Source organism: Adiantum capillus-veneris, chromosome 22 (assembly GCF_014529385.1).
Source record: "Adiantum capillus-veneris isolate H3 chromosome 22, ASM1452938v2, whole genome shotgun sequence".
Classification (NCBI taxonomy): domain Eukaryota; kingdom Viridiplantae; phylum Streptophyta; class Polypodiopsida; order Polypodiales; family Pteridaceae; genus Adiantum; species Adiantum capillus-veneris.
In genome coordinates, this window is record NC_140952.1 from 25,936,939 (window position 1) to 25,955,699 (window position 18,761).

The window sequence follows — 18,761 nt, forward strand, 5'->3', positions numbered from 1 at the left end:
GAGGGAATAAACGCTGTGGTTCCCTACAAGCTGCCCCGCACAAACTCGGCTGAATTTCCACTGTTCCAGCCTGATTTCGGCAGCATAACTGTACTAGAACCCTTCACAGTCAGTATTCCCACGCATTGGCCGACTTTCCCGACGCATACGGGCACTTTACAAAACCTGGCGAGAATCTGCAGCACGCTGAATTCTCTGTTTTCAGCCCTGAAAATGCGCCAGATCACCTGTACAGCGGTCCCCTTGCGTCCCCGAACCTCCTGGGGGTATTAGGGTCCGTTTAGGGCCAAAACCCTAAACCTGCAAAAATACACAGCAGGCTGTAATTCACTGTTTCGGGCTCCGTTCCGCGTGCCGGTCGCATCCCTAGCAAGTCCTCGAGCTCCCGCACCTGTAGGGCTACTTGCCCTTTGAATCGGACGAGATTTCTGGCGTGAAACCTCTCCGAATTCACCTGTACCTGCGGGGGGATTAGCCGCTAGCTAATCCAGTACCTGTGCAAGAGGCTCTTGCCTCGGCAATCGCGCATGAACCCACACAACTGTACATTGGTCAAATGAAGAGCCCACTAGAGGGGCATAACATACTGCCAAAGGGGAGAGAGAGGGCAGTGCGTAGCGTGCAGGGCATCACTCCTGGCACCGCACTGTGCATAAGAGGGAAAGCAAGCACTCCATAGCTCTTAACCTGTGACAGAGACTTGCAAAAATGAGCCTCCCAGCTATAAATCACGTTTTTGCCTTCTCTATAAGTAGTAAACTGGCCTCAGAGTGCCAAGTGTCACTCATTTGTGCATTTTCCCGCTTTAGACCCTCGGGTCTAAAAATATCTCACCTGCAGCCTCTGTTGACTTGGCCACAGAGTAACAAAATGATCCCCATGTCAAACTGCACGTAATGACGCGAAGACATTTTCAGGTCCCAAAATAGCAGTTCCCTAAATTTTAGGAGATGCTGCCATTATGTCTTTCTAGGTCATCCGACCCTCTTTGTACACTGTGGCCACATCCAAAACTGAAATGTAGCCTCTGTAGCAAAGGATTCCACTTTGGCTAGTCAATGACCCCACTTGGCTAACCATAGTCCTTGTCCAACCTTAGTGCTCTCTTGCCCTCAGGCCTGGACTCCCTCTGGACAGTTCCACACTAGCTATGCAATGCAGGGCAGTTAGATTTCCCGAGGGGTGTTTCCAAAAGGTGAAAGTAAATAGATAATAAGAAAGAAATCAACAAAAAGGATAGATAGTAGTCACACGCTGGTGACATCATGTCATGAAGTAGCTTGTCTATGTACACATAGGGTTAAATGTGCACGTGACATCCCCTCCTTTTCAAAGTGAGGTATTGGTACCGGACTGTATGGCGTCGAGGGAGATCACCAACAACATCCGGAATCCTGGGAAGGACTCTTCACCGGCCCACTCTGATGCGTGGGTCGTGCGATACTTGAACTTCATAAAGGTCTACAACGCTTGCTTCTTTGGGCCGCGCCGAAAGCGACACAAAGTCTTTTCGTGGCTCCTTCAATGCTTCAACTTCGTCTAGAGTCATGCGTCTACCTTCTTCAAGAATCTCCGAGGCTGAAAATTCCTAAAACCACTTCCAACATAAAAACATGAACATACACATTCCATGTAAAGTGAGTGAAAAAATTCTAGTCTTCTTTAAAGACTGTGCATGCAATGTAGGTGAACATATAGACAGAGTGCCAAACCATTCATCAAACACATGCAAACAATGAGATCGAATCTTGACTTTCTGATCTAAATCAACCAACTGTGGCAAATCACAATGGACATACCCATGCTTGATGCTCAATCTTTCTTGTGCTCTTTCCGATACTGTGTCATGCCAAGGAAGAGACATTGAATGTGACTTCCTAGAATGCAAACATTTCATCTTTTCATAAGAGATCCGCATACATCCGTGCTCATCCATGAGTGAATCGTGCTCAACATACAATATGTCATGCCTATGAAAAGGGATCACATAAGGACGGTGACTAAAATACAAGAAAGCATCACGAATGAAACACTCAAACAATGTGTGCTGACTAATCATTTGAACACATAATACTTCCTGTGAAAGTTCTCTGGACCTAGGCTCAAGAGCCAAGATCGGTTCTTCCTGAGGGGGTTCTTTTTTAATGGGTTCTTTGGACCTAGGCTTGAGAGCCAAGATCGGTTCTTTGTGATTGATCGAATCTGCAATGAGGTTAGCTTCACTAGAGAAAGTATCAACTAAACCATCATTCTTGTGAACAATCACATCATCTTCATGCAAATCATCATGCTCATGAGAAATCACATCTTGATCATCATGCAAATCATCATGCTCGTGAGAAATCACATCTTGATCATCATGCAAATCATCATGCTTGTCGTTCAAATCATCATGCAAATCCTGTGTGTTAGGCTTTGGAGAAGAAGAGACTGAGAGAGTCTCCTTTTCCCGTATCTCTTGCATCTGTGCCTGAACTTGAGAAAAGAGTCTCAACATCCCTTGCATTCTTGCTCTGTTCTCGCGACCAAATTTTGCTTCTCTTTCTTCGCGCTCACCCGCTATGGCTGCCATTCTGTCTTCGTATTTACGCTCTATGGCTGCCATTATTTCGTTGCTTTCTAACTTCATGTCCATCATCCTCTTGTCGAAAGCCTCCATAGGAGTTAGTGCAATCCTTCGCATAGATGGGGAAGGGGGAGGGTCGGAAAAACCTCCTGGTGGGGAAAATTCTTCTTCGCCACTTTCATGCTCACCACCTCCATGCGAAGTATCCATTCCGCTTCGGGTAATGACCATACTCTGAGATCGTGGGTTTGTAAGTTCACGAGGATCTTGGGTTCTTGCGGGTCTTGGAAGTCTTGAGTTCTTGTGGTTCTTGAGGATCTTGGGGTCTTGAGTCTTGAGGTTCTTGCGGTTCTTGAGTCTTGAGGTTCCTCTTTAGCTTGCAATCTGTGTTAGAGAAGGATCTTCTCTTCACCCGAGTTCTGCTCTTTTCCGCGGGCGCATCCCTTGGCGGCCTTGCACTCACACCAAGGTTGCTTTTTCCCGCCTCACGTCGATTGACCAGCTGCTAAGCGCACGGTCCACTCTCAATGAGTGAAAAGAGGCACAAGGGGAGGCTGGACAAGCCCTTCTTTCTTGGATTTCCTGTCACTCTTCAAAAACACGATTAGGAATCGACACACCCAAGTGGACTTGGGTTACATGCGATCGCAACAAGCAAAAAAAATAAAAAAATATGTGGTTCTTTCCTTGAGTGATACAAAACACTGCCAAAGCTCTGATACCAATGTAAGGTGCAGCGGAAGTGAATGTTGAACTTTGCTCAAGATGAGTGCTCCGAACTGTGCTCAAGGGTTTCTTTTACTTACGGAAGGGAGAGCCTTCCGTTCCTTTAGTGAGAGAGTGCAATGGACACAAACAAAGTGAATAGACACTGTGAATGAAGGTGCTGAGACTAAGAGATAGAGAGAGAAGAATACGACACCAGAATGTTGTCAAACCCTCCTCCGAAGGCCCCACTCTTTATGGCGAGAGTGGTCTACAATTGATTGCACAAATCTCTACAATGCTTTGGACTTGCCGACGATGTCGATGACGATGAGGACAACGACGAGACGGGCTGAAATCTGAAAACGCTAAGGGCTAAAATCTGCAAATCTTCATCTGCTGAATTCTGACTCTATGTCGATGGCGACGATGCAACGACGACGCGCTGAAAACGCAGATGCTGAAATCTGCGTTTCCGGGCTGAATCTGCAAACTTAGCTAGATCTGACCGTGCGACGAGGATCTGCTGCGGGAAGGTGAGATCTGCGAGGTTTGGGACTTCTACTGCGGGATCTGACTGCTGAAAATTGAAAACGCTCGTGTATGGGCTGATTCTGTCACGAAGATCTGCAAAAACGTTGAGGACTCAGGCTGATGCAAAAACGCTAGGGCTGAAAACTGTCTCCTTGCGAAAAGGCTTTGGCTTTTGCTGGTTCTGTTGTCGCCGGGGCTGATCTGCAATGCAAAACGCCAGGGCTGATCTTAATCTGTTGTTGCCAGGCTGCTGCAATTGCAAAAACACTGGCTGATCTGGGTTCTTGATGGAAAACGCTAGCCTTGCTGCTGTGTTGCAAAAGCTAGAGCATCCTGGGGGTCCTGCTGAGAAGTTGCCTGTTGAGCAAGTGCTCCTGCTGCCTCTTCTGCCAGAAAGTGCTAGCGCTAGGTTTCTTGATATACTTGCTTAGCAAAAATGCCCTACCTAGTTTCCAACAAAAGTCACTTAAAATAATAAGTGAAAAATGTCCAAAAAAAAAAGGAAGAATAGGTCTATGCACTGTAAAATGCTACTGATGGGTTCTGATGGAAATCTGATGGTCATGCTGTGTGCAACTGGAGGATATGCATCTACTCTAAGTGTCTGGACATGCACGGTCTGCGAACAGACTCACAAAAGTGCCAGATCGCTTCCATAAGCTAACTGAACTGAACCCATGTCATGAAGTAGCTTGTCCACGTACACATAAGGTTAGATGTGCACGTGACACATATACAAAGAATAAGGGACAGCTCACACTAGAGTCTTGCTCCACCCACACACTGTATAGTGGCTATAGGTAGACTTCTCGTATGCAAAGTCTCACATCGATGTGAGACTTTGCATGAAGTCTACCTCTAGCACTATGAGCATGCCCATAAGGAATATACCTAGATGAATCCAGGATAAGCCCAGATTCACCCTTGGAAGGAAAGTGCAAGGTGTAGACCCATGGTAGTCACTCACAAGACAATATAACCATCAACTCCATCATGCATAGTATTGACTAAATACCACGACATCCCCACTAACGTCATCAGTGCCCAACATATACCCATAAGGAATATCCGTTTTCCGGTCTCTCGGACTCTCCTACCAAACTAACAGTACAACCCCTTCGTGATGCTTAATGTCACCCATCATATGGCACATCAAAGTTGTCTGTTCCTGATGGCTTTTAATAATTCCCGTAGTTCCACAGCTCCTAACCTTACGCTTCAAGTGCACACATTTAAGTATCCTAATTTCAACAAAAAGAAATTACTCAAAAAATAAAAAATTAGTCCATTGAGCAACATCCCTATGGCTTCTAAACAATAGTCCTCATCTGTAGTGCTTGTACATATCCTTCCAGCTTCCTGGGATAGAATGCTAATTCCTGCTCGTTTGTCCCTTGAGCATCCAAAGCATAAGCTTTCCAAACTTAAGTGTCCGGTCCTGAAGATGGATGGTCTGCTCTAGTTGGAGTAGTTAGAGTGTAGGTCCTTAGCAATGATTGCTTACTCCATCATCCTCTGAAAAGTATTATGAGGATACACCTTCCTCCTCGGAAATCTTCATGAAAGGAGTAATCTTTAGAAGAACCGACCAATACTTGTCAACATAAGTGGTGACATTCTCATGTTCTCTCTGGGCGAGCCAATCCCATTCCTTCTAGATGTCCTCGAAATCTAATGAAAGGAATTGTTAATAAAATTCAGCTTTGAACTAAATCCACGTTTTGGCTTAAGAGCCGTCCAGAATCTTGGCTAACCACCAGTTGTTTGCCGTCTCCCTGAGATACATCCCAACATGACGCAACTTGGATTTTTTCGTGAAGTGCTCATTAGCGAAAGCAGCTTCAAACTGCCTAATGTGTCACAAATACGGAAGCGTAGCTGCTCACTCACATAAATATCATGCCGAATTTAAGAGAGACAGTTCAACATGTCGAGTATGGAGAGAGAGAGAGAGAGAGAGAGAGAATTGACACAGTATTGGGGACCAGAACATGGGCTGGTCCCCCCCCCCTCAAGAGTATTCTTTTATTCAGGGAGAATTCGTATACAAGCACGAGAACCCGAGGAAACCCCTCCGTTCTGTAATCTTAGACCCGAAGGTCGTGCTTTCCTCTAAAGGGCTTGGGCACAACGTCGTTCCTTCCCGTAAGGGACTTAGGCGCGAAGCCGTACTTTCTCGTAAGGGACTTAGACGTGAAGCCGTACTTCCCGTGAAGGGCCTTCCCGTAAGACGGGAGATTCTTGCAAAACAAACCACACAAACACGCGACAACAATTCGTATGGCGAATCCACAATAGATACCTGTCGTTCTTGCGCGGGAAAAGCGACTTCCGTGCTTCGTAGTCTCGCGATCTCTTGCGGCAAAGTCTTCTCTTGCTGATGTTGGTACCTCCCTTTGAGTGAGGGCATATGGTGCTTTTATAGCTCCCTGGCCACGGCACGAATAGCTGCTCGTGTAGAGATCGCGGCCGTTTTTTTCTTTTTTTTTTCGCTGTTCTACCCGAAATAGGGAGAGGGAATTCGCTTGCTGGTTTTGTTGCTTTATCTTCTAAGTGGCTGCCCACTTATTAAGTGGGCGGCCGGCATATTTTAAAATTGGTCTGAACCTGCCCAAAAACTCAATAAAACCTTATAAGTTAAAACCAATGCATTTCACAACACTGCCCCGGCGTCCATGGATGCAACCACATGCACGAATGCAATGCAAACATAGATTCCTCGCGGGAAAGCGTCTGCCTTCCCACGATTGTTCCTGCTTTTCATAAAAAGCTTCATTGAACCCATCTTTATTCTTGTGCTTGCGTTCTTACGCGTATTTTCTTACTCAGTTCGGATTTCCTCCTTAGACCCTTAGTGTGTCTCCTTACCGATGAACCTGTCACCCATCTTGTGACTCATCAAGGACCACCATTACCTGGTCTTCTCCCACCGAACTAACAGGCCAACTCCCTCACGGTGCTTCTTGTCACCCATCATATGACACACCAGAGTTGTCTGTTTCCTGATGGCTTTTCTTACAGATCTGTGATTCCTTAACTTATTAGTTAACTTGTGCACATTTCTTATTAAGGTCCTAATTCTAGAAAATAGAAATTAGAAACAAAATAGTCAAATTAGTTTCATCCCTCTCACTTATAAACAGTGTCCTCAATTGTAGAGGTCCAATTGAACTGCCGGAGAGAAACCGGAAAGATTCCAAATCTTACTCAATGGTGAGTTGAGCTAGTCCTTTCTCAAAAGAGAGCTTAAAAAGTAATTTAAATAAAATTCAGGAATTCAATACTTACCTTACCGGTTCATGTCCTTCCTCTAGTACCTCGAGGATATCCTTCACCATTCATCAAACTTACGAGCCATGTAAGAACTCGTCATTCGCGTCTTTCCAACAGATTGGAAGTTTCCTTATCCGAGAATTTGTTAACTCAATTCCACCTTCTCAATCCCGAGAAGAATAATCCTCCTAGAAATCAATCTAGGCATCTGTCCTTGCGCATAATCCTGCGCTGTTAGTCCAGAGGGTATTAAACCTCTTGTGTCCTCCCACATAGGGAATGCTCAAGTCATAGAGCATTAAGCTCCATGTCTTTCTTTCACAAACAAAGTTTGCGATCACCTTAAAGAAGGTTCTTGTTTTGGGCTGTCGCTCAACGTAGGCAGACGGTTCCAATCCGAAGATTCTTTGTGCACGACGGCACTTCCTTCCAATCTTTTCCTCCTACGAGTTATTACCACCAGCAGTGATTTCCCGACGCCCATTAGCATCTCTTCCTTACAAATCATAAAAAATGATTCACCTTGCGAGCGTCAATGACGATTTGCAAAATCTCGGGCAGATAGGATTCTAGCCATAACATTTTCTGAACGTACGTTCAAACCCGGTTCACAATAGAGCGAACCTTCTTTGATTCTCAGGGATGTTCTCCCATATGTAATTCTTACCATTTTGAAACGGTTGGCGAGCTATATTCTTATGAACATAATAGTTCGAATTTATTCCAGCAGCCTGTAAATGCTACTTGACCTTCTCATAGAGAAACATATACCGCAACCAAAAGTTGCTACTATAATAATAAAAGCACATAGCGTACTCAATAATCAATGACCATCAGAAAACCTCTTCTCTGTAGAGAATCCTTCTACCGAACACATCTCAAATAGAGATTCTCGTGTCGGAATATCCTTGCGCATAAAAAGGCGCTCAAGAGAGTATAACAAACTCTCGTCCAGTTCCTTGGCATAGGTCTGCATCTTCGTGTGTTATCCATGTACCCAAAGGTGTACATAATTCTTAAGCTGTGTTAGAGTTTTGGTGAGCCTGGGAAATTACCTTCCCTTCGTAAGATCCTTAGAGCGAAGACGCTCAACTTGACGATCCCTTGGCTCTATCTTAGAGCAAAACCCGCTCATTAAATAACTAGTATTTCAATCCTTGGATTCCTCGAGCACCGGCTGTAGTCGTCGCTTGTTCCTTCCCTCGTAAAGAGAGTGTCCATTCACTTGTGCAAAAAGCACTACCATATCTTCCCTTACCGGGTAGGGGGTGTGGGCTTAAAGAGTACTCAAGCTTCATGAAAGCTTTTCTTTGCTTGAAAACTCAGAATGGTTCCTTCATAATGATACCAGATCAATCATGGACCTTCCGGATAGTTAAGCAAAGCAGCTCATCGTATAAACAATGTTCTGACTCAACCTTACTCTCATAAACACTCGAGAGTGATTGTCCTGGTTAGACACAACCATACCTCGTGCAAAAGAGCAAACAAGCATAATGCACTTTATGATTTCCTCAAAGATGTAACTTTGATTAAAAACCTGCCCTCTCACTTAAAGTTCAAGGGTCTTCTATTCAAGAAGTCAGGAGTTAGATTTAATTCCCTTACTCCAAACTTTCTGTGTTCAATGTTTCTCGTCCCACCACGGGGATTGGATTCTATGTACACTAAGGTGTACACTTTTAGCTTTGTATTGCTGACTCCACCATTTGCTACAAAGTATCTTGCAGATGGGTTTACAAATTCGGGCAAAAGTCCTTCGTTAAATTTGTTCATCTTTCCTTCCTCAGAGAGGATCAAGAATGGAGCTACCTTGGCAAGAGTGAACCACTACTTGCTTTGACTCACTCGTGTTCCTATTGGGCAAACCGATCCCAATCTTCTTGGATGCCTTCTTCAAAGCATAGAGGAAAAAATTTTGTCAAAAAATTCAGCCTTGAATTGAATCCAAGTCTTGTTGTAAGTTCCTTGCAGAGCTTTGGTATACCACCAAGTACTTGCAATCCATAGTTACCAGGAACGGGAAATCAGAACGGGAACGCGGAACGGGAACGTGGAACAAAATGCCATTCCCTGTTACGGGAACTCACGTTTGAAACACGGAACGGGGATTCGGAACGGGAACTTGGAATGGGAACGGGGAACGGAGACCTGAAAACGGCCATTCCCTGTTACTATGTTGCAATCCCCTTGAGGTGTTTAATCACATGCCTCATCTTCGACGCTTTTTCAGAAATTGCCGTTTGCAAAGGCAACTTCAAACTTGTCGAATCAATGCGGTAGCTTTCGGGGCATCTTCCCTTCCGTCAAAAGTATCAAACTTGACTGGAAGTGTTCCTAGGTCTAGACTCTAGAGACCTTCTTCATATCCTTCCCGGAATGACGGGATTTCATGGCTATAGTTCTGGATTGACGTTCATGGATAGTTTCTGGATTCTGAAGAATCTCGAGCATTCCGCTCCTTGGATTCTCTAGGTTCTTGAGCATCATACTCTTGTCGCCTTCTCAGAGAATCCCAAGCCTTGTGTCGACTTCTTGCAGAGAGAAAAAAAATTCCAACTCTGCAAGCTTTTCCTTGCAGGACTTAGGGTTCCGCCTGCTTACTTCTCTCTTGGCTTGTCATTGCTTCTTCCCGTATCTTCCCAGAGTCGTCCTCCTTTACAGAGAAAGAGAGGACACCATGCTCTGATACCACTGTCACAAATACGGAAGCGTAGCTGCTCACTCAGATAAATATCATGGGAATTTAAGAGAGACAATTCAACATGACGAGTATGGAGAGAGAGAGAGAGAGAGAGAGAGAGAATTGACACAGTATTGGGGACCAGAAGATGGGCTGGTCTCCCCCCGTCAAGAGTATTCTTTTATTCAGGGAGAATTCGTATACAAGCACGAGAACCCGAGAAAACCCCTCCGTTCTGTAATCTTAGACCCGAAGGTCGTACTTTCCTGTAAAGGGCTTGGGCACAAGGCCGTTCCTTCCCGTAAGGGACTTAGGCGCGAAGCCGTACTTTCCCGTAAGGGACTTAGGCGTGAAGCCGTACTTCCCATGAAGGGCCTTCCCGTAAGACGAGAGATTCCTGCAAAACAAACCACACAAACACGCGACAACAATTCGTATGGCGAATCCACAATAGATACCTGTCGTTCTTGCGCGGGAAAAGCGACTTCCGTGCTTCGTAGTCTCGCGATCTCTTGCGGCAAAGTCTTCTCTTGCTGATGTTGGTACCTCCCTTTGAGTGAGGGCATGTGGTGCTTTTATAGCTCCCTGGCCATGGCACGAATAGCTGCTCGTGTAGAGATCGCGGCCGTTTTTTTCTTTTTTTTTTTCGCTGTTCTACCCGAAATAGGGAGAGAGAATTCGCTGGCTGTTTTGTTGCTTTATCTTCTAAGTGGCTGCCCACTTATTAAGTGGGCGGCCGGCATATTTTAAAATTGGTCTGAACCTGCCCAAAAACTCAATAAAACCTTATAAGTTAAAACCAATGCATTTCACAACACTTCCCAGGCGTCCCTGGATGCAACCACATGCACGAATGCAATGCAAACATAGATTCCTCGCGGAAAAGCGTCTGCCTTCCCACGATTGTTCCTGCTTTTCATAAAAAGCTTCATTGAACCCATCTTTATTCTTGTGCTTGCGTTCTTACGCGTATTTTCTTACTCAGTTCGGATTTCCTCCTTAGACCCTTAGTGTGTCCCCTTACCGATGAACCTGTCACCCATCTTGTGACTCATCAGGGACCACCATTACCTGGTCTTCTCCCACCGAACTAACAAGCCAACTCCCTCACGGTGCTTCTTGTCACCCATCATATGACACACCAGAGTTGTCTGTTTCCTGATGGCTTTTCTTACAGATCTGTGATTCCTTAACTTATTAGTTAACTTGTGCACATTTCTTATTAAGGTCCTAATTCTAGAAAATAGAAATTAGAAACAAAATAGTCAAATTAGTTTTATAATGAAAGACAGATCCTTGGAGACATCTCTTCGTCCTGTGTAGTTATCAAACTTCAAATACTTGTCACCGGATTTGAAAACCCGCATCTTGCGGTGACGCCTACGATTATCCTTCTTGAACTGGGGCTTTTCTTTAGTATTACGTAATGAAAAATTAGGAGTTCTTTTCTTTGGAGAAGAAGTAGATATTGTATGAGAAGTAGCTGCAGTAGTATAATCGGGAGAGTATGATGGAGAAGCGATAGAGACATACTTGCTTTCGTTAAGCAAAGAGTTCTTTTTCCTCGCCCTTGTTCTTGGAAGGCCATTTCTCCTGATCCGAAGATCCCTTGTGCCTTTCAGCACCTCTTTCCGCACCATCCTCCTGCGGGTTGCTTCCACCGGCAGGATTTTCCTGACGCCCATCGGCATCTGTTCCTTGCGGCTTCTAGATTCCGTCCAAAATCTTTTAGATGGCAACGAAATAAGCTGCTGCAACTCCGCGAGTTGAGCTCGCACTTGCTGAAGTTCGTCATCAGCGGTTCTTACGTGGCTCGTCATGGTTCTTCCCGTTCCTCCCGGAATTGTCCTCCTTTACAAAAAAAGAGAGGAATCCGAGCTCTGATACCATTGTCACAAACGGGAGCGCACACGAATATTCAACAAGCTGAAAATAAATAATCTTTCAACTCAAAAGAGATACGAGAAAGATCGACACAGTATTTGGGACCAAAAGATGGGCTGGTTAAGAGAATCTTTATTAGGGAGAATCTTTTTACAAGCCCAAGAACCGGAGTGACCCCTCCGTTCTAGATCTTTCCAACCCGATGGTCAGTTTCCTCCCGGTGCGGGAGTTTCTCAAGAGACGAGCTCTCGATTCTATTTCCGTCTCTTCCTAGAGCGTAAAAGCTCTACAGACCGTTCCCGATTCAGTTCCCAGAATCTCTGAGCATAGGCCGAGGCCTTATTGCTTCTTCTCTGAGATCGAGTACCTGCAAAAACACGAACACGAGACAACAATGTGTATGGCAAATTCACAATTGATACCAGACGCTCCTTGCACGGGAAAACGACATCCGTGCTTCGTAGTCTCGTGATCACTTGTGTCTCCTTCCCAACAAAGTCTTTTCCCAAGCTAGCGCTCGCAAAATCTATTACAGACTACGAGAGAGGGTAGGCTACTATTATAGGCTCCCGCATCTGGCAAGAATAGCCGGTGCGGAGCCGGCTGAAATCGGAGGAATAGATAGCACTAGAGGGAGGAGGAGTTGCCGCTGTGTTTGGCCAATGCAGAGAGAGAGGGATCATTGTTTTTCAGCCAGCATTGGTTTTTTTAATAGCCATGCTTTATAATTTTAGTGGGCTGCCCACTTATTAAGTGACGACCGGTCACTTCCTTCTTTCTTTTTTAAAATGTGAACCTGGCCAAAACTCAATAAAACCAAGTGAGCTGAAAATTGATGCTTGCAATCACATTCCCGGCGTCCCTAGGTGCAGTTCTTAGGCACAGATGCTATGCAAACACAGATTCTACGCGGGAAAGCGTCAGCTTTTTCCAAAAAGCACTTAAAATATTCCCTTTTTTAGGAAAAGCTTCTGAAAACCCATCTTTATCCTTGTGCTTGCATCTTTACGCATATTCCTTTTTCCAGTTCGGATTTCTTGCCCGACCAATGGAATATTCCCTTTCTGATGCTCCCGTCACCCATCACGTGACGCATCAAGAATATCCGTTTTTTGATCGAACGAATGGTACAACCCCTTTGCAATGCTTAATGTCACCCATCATATGACACATCAGAATCGTCCATTCCTGATAGCTTTTAATAATTCCCGTAGATGTACAGTTCCTAACCTTACGGCTCAAGTGCACACAATTAAATATACTAATTTCAATTAAAAGAAATTACCCAAAAAATAAGAAAATAAGAATATAGTCCATTTAGCAACAGCCTTCTTGCTCCTTCTACGCGATGGAGTACCTGCAAAAAGCAAACACACAAACGAACAACTCGTAGAGCGTATTCACAATCGATACCTGTCGCTCCTTGCACGGAAAAAGAGAAACGACCTTCGTGCTCTTCCTTCACACAAACGCTTGCGTTCTCAAGGCGGCAGAGTCTCTCCTTGCTAGCATTGGCAACCTCTGAGAGCAAAGAGGGGGGGTATGGTGCTTTTATAGCTTCCTTGCCGTGGTAGGAATAGCCAGCTGATCTCCAACGGGAATGGCAAATCCCATAGGGACGCTAGGAATAGCCGGAGGTTAGAAAGACCTTGCAGCAAATTTAGAGGGAGGAGAGAGAGTGAGCGTTGGTTTTTGTTGCAGCCATAAGAAGAGATCGCTGGGCTTTTTATTATTATTCCTTGTTTTATTTTAAGTGGGCAACTAGTCTCTTTCTAAGAAAAGTGTGAACCTCAACAAAACTAAATAAAACTGAGTGAGCTGAAAATTGATGCTACACAAGCACATTCCAAGCGACCCCGAATGCAGTTCTTAGGCACATGGATGCAATGCAAACACGGATTCCTTGTGGGGAAGCACTTGCTCTTCCAAAAAGCTCTTAAAAATACTCCGCTTTTTATTAAAGGCTTCTCAATACCCATCTTTATTCTTGTGCTTGTGTCTTATGCGTATTCCTTTTTCCAGTTTGGATTTCCCTTTCTAATGCTCCCGTCACCCACCACATGACGCATCAGGAATATCCGTGTCTCGATCTCTCCTACCGACTAACGATACAACCCCTTCGTGATGCTTAATGTCACCCATCATACGACACATCAAAGTCGTTCGTCTTTGATGGCTTTTAATAATTCCAGTAGATCTACATTTCCTAACCTTACAAATCAAGTGAAGACATTTTAAATATCCTAATTTCAATCAATAAAAATTACTCAGAAAAATAAGAAAATAGTCCATTTAGCAATAGTATTTCAGTAGATCTATAGTTCCTAACCTTACGGTTCAAACATTTTAAAATCCTAATTTCAATAAATAAAAATTACTCAAAAAATAAGAAAATAGTCCATTTAGCAATAGTATGTGACAAGTCCGTGACGAGGTACCACCACCTTATGGAGCCCTGGCCGAGGAACCTAAAACCCAAGTCAAAGGCTTGATCGTTGAAACTTATTTTCGTAAATCATGCTGACATGCCACATGGCACTACTAAGCGTTTGGCATTGCTGGTGATGATGTGGCAAGCTGTACAGAATTTCATAAATTGCGCTGGTTGATTTAGACAACTTTTAGAGCTAGCTTTTGAGAGCAGTTGCTTTTAAGATTAAGTGCTTTTGGACATGATGCTTTTGGGGCTCTGTTTTTAGCAGCCCTTGTACTCTTTATAACTGCCTCATGGGCCAATCTTTGAGGGGCATCTGGACGCAGAGCTTGAAGAGCTGGACCCATCAGGAGTTGTACCTTGTACTCTTTATAAGTGCCTAATGGGCAGAGGCATCTGGACGTAGAGCTTGAAGAGTTGGACCGATCAGGAGTGTACCTTTGCAAGTCAATAACAAAGAAATATCCATCAAGAGTTTTTAGCAACCCTTGTACTCTTTATAAGTGCCTCATGGGCAAGTCTTTGAGGCATCTAGACGCAGAGCTTGAAGAGTTGGACCCATCAAGAGTTGTACCTTTGCAAGTCAATAATAAAGAAATACCAAAAGGGGCGTCAGTCTTTGGGGCTAACGCATCTAGCCTCGGAATTTCGTTGAGTTGGGTCATCTTTTCTCTCTTTTATTCAAGTATATTGAAGTACTAAAAGTCTTGCCAAGTGTGTAGATTGCATTTATCTCTCTGTTTCCGTTCCATCACTCGTCGAAAGTGATTATAGCACGTGGTGCCCTTGCATTACATAAGTAAAGCATTTTGTGACACATGAATATGGTGCATCAATAGTTCCAAATCGGATGAGGTTGACTAGGCATGTGAGCTTAGTACATCGAGACACCCCTTAATAGGACTAACAGGGTCCGAGTGTGATATATTGCTACGTTGGAATATCAAGAGCTCTGATATGGAGGAGATGACTGGATCAAAAAACTGATTGTAAAATTGTATGGTGTAATGCATGCTAGAGAATGTCTCGCAATGATGGGCATTGGCATGTATGCATAAAGGCAGTGTTTGCTTGGGTTTTGAGAGTCTAATCGCAAACGCTTATTCCTCTTTCAAGAGGTGTCACAAGTTGGTGATGTGGCATATATTCTAGGGGGTTTAGAGCAATTAAAGGACCCCAACTATGGATGCCATACAAACCCAAACCCTAAAAACTGCTGACATGGCAACTAGTACGACCTAGCCCGCGTTTTGCGGAGATTCATGTTGTCGGGGTAGAAGCTCTATAGATGGCCCGCAATTTGTGGAACACCTTTTGGACGTCCTGTTTTAGACCTGAGAGCTTTTGGAGAGACAACTTTTCATGTAATATGCTTTTGGGCCAAGGGCCTTTAAATATGAGCATTGGGGCCTCACTCTGGTGTTCTCGCGTGTGCCGAAGAAGAGGACAGATCTCCCTAATAGTTGTACCTTTGTGAAACAATATAAAAGAAATATCACAAGGTGCGCAAGGGTTTTAAGGCCAATGCTCAAGGAGTGGAACTCCGCCTGTGTCTACCATGTGGACTTCTCTCTCATCAATTGTTATGAAGTGCTAAAAGTCTATTCGAGTTTTCTTTTTTTCGCTTGTCACTTGGTGTGCTCCTGTTACACATACTATTCCAAAAATACGACCACGCCAACAACTTGTCAAGCGTCAGCACCAACAGCCACCAACACAACGAGCCCATCCTGAGCGGCCCGCCTTTGTTTACTTCTATAATCTTGCCTCCTCAAGGATACCAATGTATAGATTGTAGAAGAACATAACCTCTCACAACTGAGAAACAAAGGAAGAGCTCGAAAAGGTGGCAAAGGCTCATGCAAAGGGTAAGTGAGCAACCTATCACGACGGGCAAGCCATCATCCAAGAGTTTCGGACTCCTAGGCCCCCCAGCATTGCACCACACACCGCCCACCCCTCCTAGTCCCCCCCCCCCCCTTCGACCCCTCTTTTTTATCTCCCTAAGGTTGCTTCATCGAGCCCCCGTGTATCACCCAATCTTGTAAACCCTCAAGCCCCCCTTCGCTAATTGTATCAACCATTCCCCCTCTCCTTTATGCGAAAGGATACACCATATCTATGCTTTTTTTTTTGTCCCATGGGTCATAAATGGTATCAGTGCAACATAAATAAAGGCATTGCAGTAAAAGAATGAGAGCTAACAAACATGATCGAAGTAGTATGTTTGATATTGTTATGTGCTCCCATTTGTGCATATCTGAAGTAGTATGTTTTGCGCTCCCGTTTGTGAGCGAGACTTTCCATATGCCTTCTGACTAAGTGACCTAACTAATCATGCATGTCTTTCTAGAGGCTCACAAAGTGTCCGGCTAGATTCTAAGCTATATAAGACTGACGCTAACATGTAGCAATAGCTTGTACACGTGACGCAAGGAAATGCGCATGTGGCATTCAAGACTCAAAGAGAAAGACGGCTCCAAGGAAGTCCAACCTTTCTCGACTTTGCAAACCAAGCAACATGCCTCTAGTATGGCCACTCAATTGTGAAAGAGGTTGACCACAATAATCAATAAACCATCAGAATCCATGATAAGGAGCAACTTCACCTCCAATGAACAAACCCTTGAAGAGCCTATTGATGTGTCCCACTAGCTACAAAGAGTATGCATCCACTCTCTCTCTCTCTCTCTCTCTCTCTCTCTCTCTCTCTCTCTCTCTCTCTCTCTCTCTCTCTCTCTCTCTCTCTCTCTCTCTCTCTCTCTCTCTCTCGCGCGTCTATTCTCCTCGCGTTTTTGTTCTCTAGCTAGTTGGAGATGAGGTGAAGATCATCATTCGCGCATACCACATGTGATATAAATTTTCTCTCCAGGCTATCCATTGCATCCCTTGAAAAAGATATTGACCAAGGTGCATGTATTCATTGTTTAGATTGATTAGGGGTGAGGTGAAGTCAACATAAAGTCGTCAAGTTCATAATGTTGTCTGTATCTAAGGAGAGTTGTCATCACCGATTGCAACCCCGTTGATCATCCGATTCACCTTTTCTGCTTCCACTTCCACAGATTTACTCATTATTCACAAAACAATGTTAGCTCTTTAAATCACCAAGCACCACAACCTATTACCCTTATCTCTTTACACTCCAAACATAGTAGAGTCTAGACCGCACACTTGCAACACGATATGCATATATATGTATATGCATACACACGCACTTCCATAAAAAACACCTTGTTTCAATTGTATAAGTCAAGAATATGTCAAATTACTCTCAAGTATTTTTTAACATGACTTTATAAAAACTTGCAATATCATAAATGTGAGCTTTCATGTCAATTTGTTTCCACAAAAAAAAGAACTATGAAAACCTACCGCTAGGCCTTCACAAGAAGGCAAATCCACTCCTTGGATGGAGCCATCAGGTAGCTGTTTCACGACTCGTGTGTTGTTACGATACATGGACTGGCCCATGCATGCAAATTTAAAATCGCGCAGAGCCTGACCATTTTTCGCTTCATTATTTCTTTCTACCGGGTTGCGATAGGCCAAGTTCACTACACGAACTCAAAGAAAAGAAATGTCAGCTTCCATGGCGTGTTTTGACATGAACAAGGAAGCAAAAAAATTGCACCTCTCTCTCTCTCTCTCTCTCTCTCTCTCTCTCTCTCTCTCTCTCTCTCTCTCTGTGTGTGTGTGTGTGTGTGTGTGTGTGTGCGCGCGCGCGCACAAAGACAGCCAACATACCCATCGTAACAATGATCTCACATAATATACAAAATCGGAAGAGGGCGCAACCTGGACGGGTCACGCCTACGCAAAGGGGCCGTTTACTCTTCTTGGCAAGGCCAGTCGAATAGTAAAGTAGGCCCGAGCAGCAAGTGCCCTCAGCAGTTCCTGAAGAAGGTTCCGCAGTTGCCTCTTTCACCATCTCGCATCACCGATTGCCACGCGCCTTCTGTGCACAGACGCATAGATCCTCCCTCTCTCTCTATCTCTCTCTCTCTCTCAATAAACCTTTCTATTGTAGGTCTATTACATTCCAATAGCAACACTTGATAACCTTATTGTGGAATATCAAAAATGAATGAATAATTTTGATTGGGATTAAGGAAATAGAACCAAAATATGATTATCGATGGCCAAGACCTAAACTATATTCTATTTAACATTAGAACAATCTGAGGCATGCGTTGACACGTGTAGACAAATTATCGGCTTATGGAGTTGGTGCTTCATCATTCCAAAGCACACTTGAACATTTCATGCCCTTGGAGGACTGCCGACGCAATCGGCTCATATGGGTCACCAAACATGTACCAAATTTTACAATAGCTATGAGCTCTTGAAGAGGGTGGATCTTGAGATAAACACTCTCACCTCAAGGGCGAATTACACAAGGTGACAATAAAGGGGCCTAACATAGTGAGCACAAGTCCTTCTGAAAAATGATCTAACATTAGTTTTGGTAGGTCACCACGATGGAAAGGACAAGGAACATTTGAGAACTAGGATCATCTGATAGAAAAAAGCAATGGATAAACAGAAGGGAGAGAGTAGTCGATGAGACAAAGATGAGAAAGAAGAAACGACTGACATCACCAAGAGAGTGCATGAGGAGGCCACAAGGTGAGTAGCACAGCGTTGCACTGGAGTAGACGAGGAGCTATCAGCCAGTGTAG

General features: G+C 44.3%; 1 protein-coding gene across 2 annotated transcripts in view; it reads right to left on the minus strand.

The window, feature by feature from the left end:
* LOC147429060 (altered inheritance of mitochondria protein) overlaps nucleotides 1–18,096 on the minus strand; it is a 38,222-nt gene extending 20,126 nt beyond the window's left edge. Inside the window, exons 1-2 of one of the 2 annotated variants that reach the window (XM_086495330.1) lie at nucleotides 17,878–18,095; nucleotides 17,455–17,636 (exon numbers count right to left, since the gene is read on the minus strand). In XM_086495330.1, the coding sequence (XP_086351456.1) occupies nucleotides 17,455–17,636; nucleotides 17,878–18,010 (315 nt within the window). In that variant the 5' untranslated portion in view covers nucleotides 18,011–18,095. Of the gene's footprint in view, nucleotides 1–17,454; nucleotides 17,637–17,877 lie in introns of both variants that reach the window. The other variant, XM_086495331.1, reaches the window with a different exon arrangement.
* Nucleotides 18,097–18,761: the final 665 nt, after the last annotated feature.